Source organism: Hibiscus syriacus, unplaced genomic scaffold (assembly GCF_006381635.1).
Source record: "Hibiscus syriacus cultivar Baekdansim isolate YM2019G1 unplaced genomic scaffold, ASM638163v2 tig00110514_pilon, whole genome shotgun sequence".
NCBI classification, from domain to species: Eukaryota; Viridiplantae; Streptophyta; class Magnoliopsida; order Malvales; family Malvaceae; genus Hibiscus; species Hibiscus syriacus.
In genome coordinates this window covers 626,942-631,433 of record NW_024062768.1, presented here as the reverse complement: position 1 = coordinate 631,433, position 4,492 = coordinate 626,942, and the positions used below count along the sequence as shown (strand labels likewise).

Here is a 4,492-nt window from a genome sequence, read left to right as displayed (position 1 = left end):
GTGTTAAATAGAGAATATTATGGACAAAATGTGTCAGTAAATGCGCCCCCGGATCCACCTTACTTTTTCTGCTCTCTTCTTCTTCGTCATAGTTCAACTCCTTCCGCAGTTCATCGCTGTTTTTCTTTTTATCTTCTACAGGTGCAATTTCCCCTTAAAGATCCCTTGGCTTAAAACTTCAGAGAATTTCAATAGTTTCCCATTTATCTGATGTTAAGTTATCTTCTATTGATACGAAATTGGACGACTTTGTTGCAGTAAACCATCAGTAGGTGTCCTAGCTATACGAAATTGGACGACTTTGTTGCAGTAAACCATCAGTAGGTGTCCTAGCTATACGAAATTATGGTTTCATTTTTCTCATATCACTTCTTTCTTTAGGGTTTATACGATATTCTTTTTCCTTGCTTGTTTGGCTTTGTTGATAACAAGGGAAGAAACTAATGGAAGAATACAATCAGATAAACGAAAATGGTACTCCTAGGGGAAATTTCTTGTACGCATCTCAAGTTCTTGCTTCAAATTCTTCCCCATATGGGAGAGCAAGCAGTGGCTCAAACGTGAGTGATCAGCAAACCCAAACACCTTTAACCTCTTTCCATCTTCAATCAAGTGAACGCTATCAATCTGAGGGACACCCAATTGTGAAAACTGAAGCTAGTACTTCACAACATGGCCAAAAATTTCACTACTCTTTGTTGAGAGGGCATCAAACAATTCATCAACAACAAGAAGGGAACCAAAGCTCCAATGAACTGGAAGCTATCAAATCGAAGATCATAACTCATCCTCAATACTCTAATCTCCTTGAAGCTTACATGGATTGCCAAAAGGTGAATCACCCGTGCAAAACAAAAACTTGCTTCAAACTCTAGAAATTTGATAAACTTAATACTATTTTATATAGGTAGGAGCTCCGCCCGAAGTGGTGGCACGGCTAGCAGCTGGTCGACAAGAGTTCGAGGCAAGGCAGCGATCTTCAGTGACATCAAAAGATAACTCAAAAGACCCGGAACTTGATCAGTTTATGGTATTGTGTTCTCTTTACGCTACTGGAAAATTTTTGTTCTTTTTGTTTTTCATCAACGTTCTTCTCTTTGGCTTCTTAGCAGTTTGGGGGTTTAATGGCGACCCTTTGTTTCGTTCAGTACTTTTCCTTTGACAAAAAGTTGTGCATCTGTAAACCCAGGAAGCTTACTATGACATGCTGGTGAAATATAGAGAGGAACTAACAAGGCCAATACAAGAAGCTTGGGATTTCATGCGGAGGATCGAAGCTCAACTTAACATGCTCGGCAATGGTCCCGTGCGGATCTTTAATCCTGGTACTTTCCCCCCTCCTTTCTTCGCATATTCAGCATGCTTTCGTGTATATTCGTGCTTTTCTTTTTCTTTTTGTTTTGCCAACGTCTAGGCCGGAAATTTGTGTCGATGTTTGCAGAGATGAGGTTAACTGTACCGTTTTCAACTGTCATAGAAACCTGATAGTCCAATTTGCTTGGATTCCTTTGGAAATTGTAGACTTGAGCCTCTCTTTCGTTCATTCATTAGTCATTGGTTCTCTTTCCTAATGAAGTAAAGAAAATGAGAACTTTGACCCAAATCACGTCTTCCAATAATGAATGAAAAACCCACAGAACATAAAATAAATCGTTATAAATGGAGAAGAAGGCCAACAGCTATGGTAAATGGTACGAAGTGTGTTTATCCTGCAAAACCCTAGCTAATCATGCATCTATTTGTAAATCTATTGCAGTGTCTTAGCAAAATATTACATTTGAAAAGAACGAGGGCAAAATGCACTTGGGGTTGCGGTTAAACAATAAAAACCACACGTTCTGGCTTTTCTGTAACGGGGGTTACCCTAGCGAATCATTCCTTATTTTAGGGTTTGTTTTGTTTTCCTTAACAAAACCTGGCTACTGTATTCTATTTAGCTCTGCTGAATCTAATTCTAGATATGTGTGTTTTTGTACATAAATATATATATATATATATACCTAGAGAGACGAATGGAATCATTAGTGCCGTCTTTTCCCTTCTTGCTCTTCGTTTAAAATAATAGTTTGCCTTGGTATTTTTTTACCGAGAAGTTTTATTTGGAATAAGAAATTTACAGAACATAGGATGCTGTTCAAATCAGTGCTACCCCATATAGCCTGTACGGCTTTGGCAGAAAATATAGTAATGTTGGCTGTATTGGTTCCTCTTTATAAATTTGCTTTCTGCTTTGTCAGAATCTGCTTTTCTAAGCTTTTAGGCTGCTTAAACTATGTAGGACTATCTGCTAAATCAGCTTCATTTCAAGTTTCTAGAGTGAAACTCCAGTAGGTTTTCTTTTGTAGCTTTTGTTGTTTGTAAAAGAATGGGGAAAGATTCTGATTTCTGGGGATGCATGTCAGAGCAATTTTGGCACATGACGTCTACGTTTATGGTAAATTCGTCTATGATCTATGATTATAGAAGCATTGGTAATTTGCCCTTGCATTCAGTTTGTGGTTATTAATTATTAAATATTAGTATCTGTCTGATGAGCTGAATCTGTATGGTACTGCTGTCATTCTGCATTCAAAGTGCATATTTTCTTCGTTAATCTTGTCGCCTCTTTTAGCTAATCTTATTGGATGGAGGCCTTGTTTTCTCTCTGGATAGCATTTGTGATCTTTCTTACATTTCAAAACTTATTTTCTTGAACTCATTTAATGGTCTCAGTGATTAAAGGGAGTATTGTTCTCTTTAGAGGTCACGGATTCGAGCAGTTGTGCCTGCGGAGTGTGTGTACTAACTTGTGTTCAAGCTCACGTAATGGAATTATACAAGTTCTTGCTATAAGATAGCTTTGAGCCTTCGACATCCTTGACTGCAGCAATTTGAATTTGGATGGTGATAATGGTATTAAAGCTTATATGGTTTTGAACAAGCTTTATATGAAGTGAATCATAGGAGGAGCAAAGTGTAATGCTTTTACTGATTGGTGTGAATATAAGCCTAGAATATGTGATTTTTGTTGGTTTAATTTGCTTTCACTTATGGAATATGAATTCACACTTATGGTTTAATTCAACATGATCTAGTTTGCACGAATCAAGTGATCTCGGCAGTTAAGGAATGGTTATTTCTAGAGGTCCCGAATTCAAACATGATGTATGCAAGGATGTTTGAGCACTCATTCTTAAATGGTTGAGTCTTGTAGACATATACTACCTAATCACCCCAAAGTAATAAGTAAAAACATGATATAGGTCTTTTGCTTTACACTACTCATAAACTAAACTCTTTTTCTTCTCATTGACAATATCAGATGGTTCATTTATTAAGTTCACTGTTGTAGCTATTTTGGACACAGTTTCACTCAACTATAAAAGTGTGCTTTAATCTTAGTTGTTCAACTTCAACTAAATTGATAACCGTTTCTTTTACTTTCTTTCCACTACCCTACAATCTGCCCAACTTATTTATGGCTCCTGCCCTTTGTGTAAATTGAGCAACTGTTAATTTACATGTTATATTTGAATTGGTCTCTATACTTATCCAAAGATCTTAGTTAAATGAAGTAACCATGAATTATTAACTTATGAAATTGAGCAAGTGAACTTCCTGTTAAAATTTGAACAGATGAGAAGTGTGAAGGTGTTGGTTCATCCGAGGAGGACCAAAACAACAGTGGCGGAGAAACCGAACTCCCCGAAATCGATCCATGCGCCGAAGATCGAGAAGTGAAGAATCACTTACTGAGGAAATATAGCGGTTACTTGAGTAGTCTCAAGCAAGAACTCACCAAGAAAAAGAAGAAAGGGAAACTACCCAAAGAAGCTAGACAAAAGTTGCTTAGCTGGTGGGAGTTGCATTATAAATGGCCATACCCTTCGGTATGCATCTTTAAATCCTCTTCAAGCTATAAATTGGTATTTTCCATTAGAGGAACCACTTGAACTTTTGCTAAATCAACAGGAGACTGAGAAGGTGGCATTGGCTGAATCAACTGGTTTAGACCAGAAACAAATCAACAACTGGTTCATAACCAAAGGAAGCGACATTGGAAGCCGTCCGAAGACATGCAATTCATGGTCATGGATGGTCTGCATCCACAGAGTGCAGCTCTGTACATGGATGGTCACTACATGGGTGATGGTCCCTATTGTTTAGGGCCATGATGATGTGAAATACAACATATATAATAATATATTTGTGTATGTGTTGTGTTTTTCTTAGCGAGTCGCATTGCAGTCATGGTGTTTGAAATCTATTAGTCCTTCAATATTTTATTTGAATAACAAACATACATACGGTTCTGTGCATGACGATCTTTGAGGATGGGGATTTTATTTGTCTGTCATGTCACCAGTTTAAGTAGTAGCTGTACCGGTGACTGCAAGTGTATATATATCTCGTAATTTATGGTATTTTCTTCTCTCATTTTTTTCCTTCATTCATAGAGATAGAAAAACTGGTTGAGGGGTCTTTGTTTTATTTACAATTAGGGTTTAAAATG

General features: G+C 37.3%; 1 protein-coding gene across 1 annotated transcript; it reads left to right on the top strand.

The window, feature by feature from the left end:
* The first annotated feature begins 330 nt into the window (after positions 1-330).
* Positions 331-4,261, top strand: LOC120130127 (homeobox protein knotted-1-like 2). Its single transcript, XM_039147451.1, is given in 6 exon segments — positions 331-833; positions 908-1,030; positions 1,190-1,325; positions 3,616-3,869; positions 3,952-4,015; positions 4,018-4,261. Coding segments are annotated over 6 exon segments (1,104 nt in total). The 5' UTR covers positions 331-443; the 3' UTR covers positions 4,155-4,261.
* Positions 4,262-4,492: the final 231 nt, after the last annotated feature.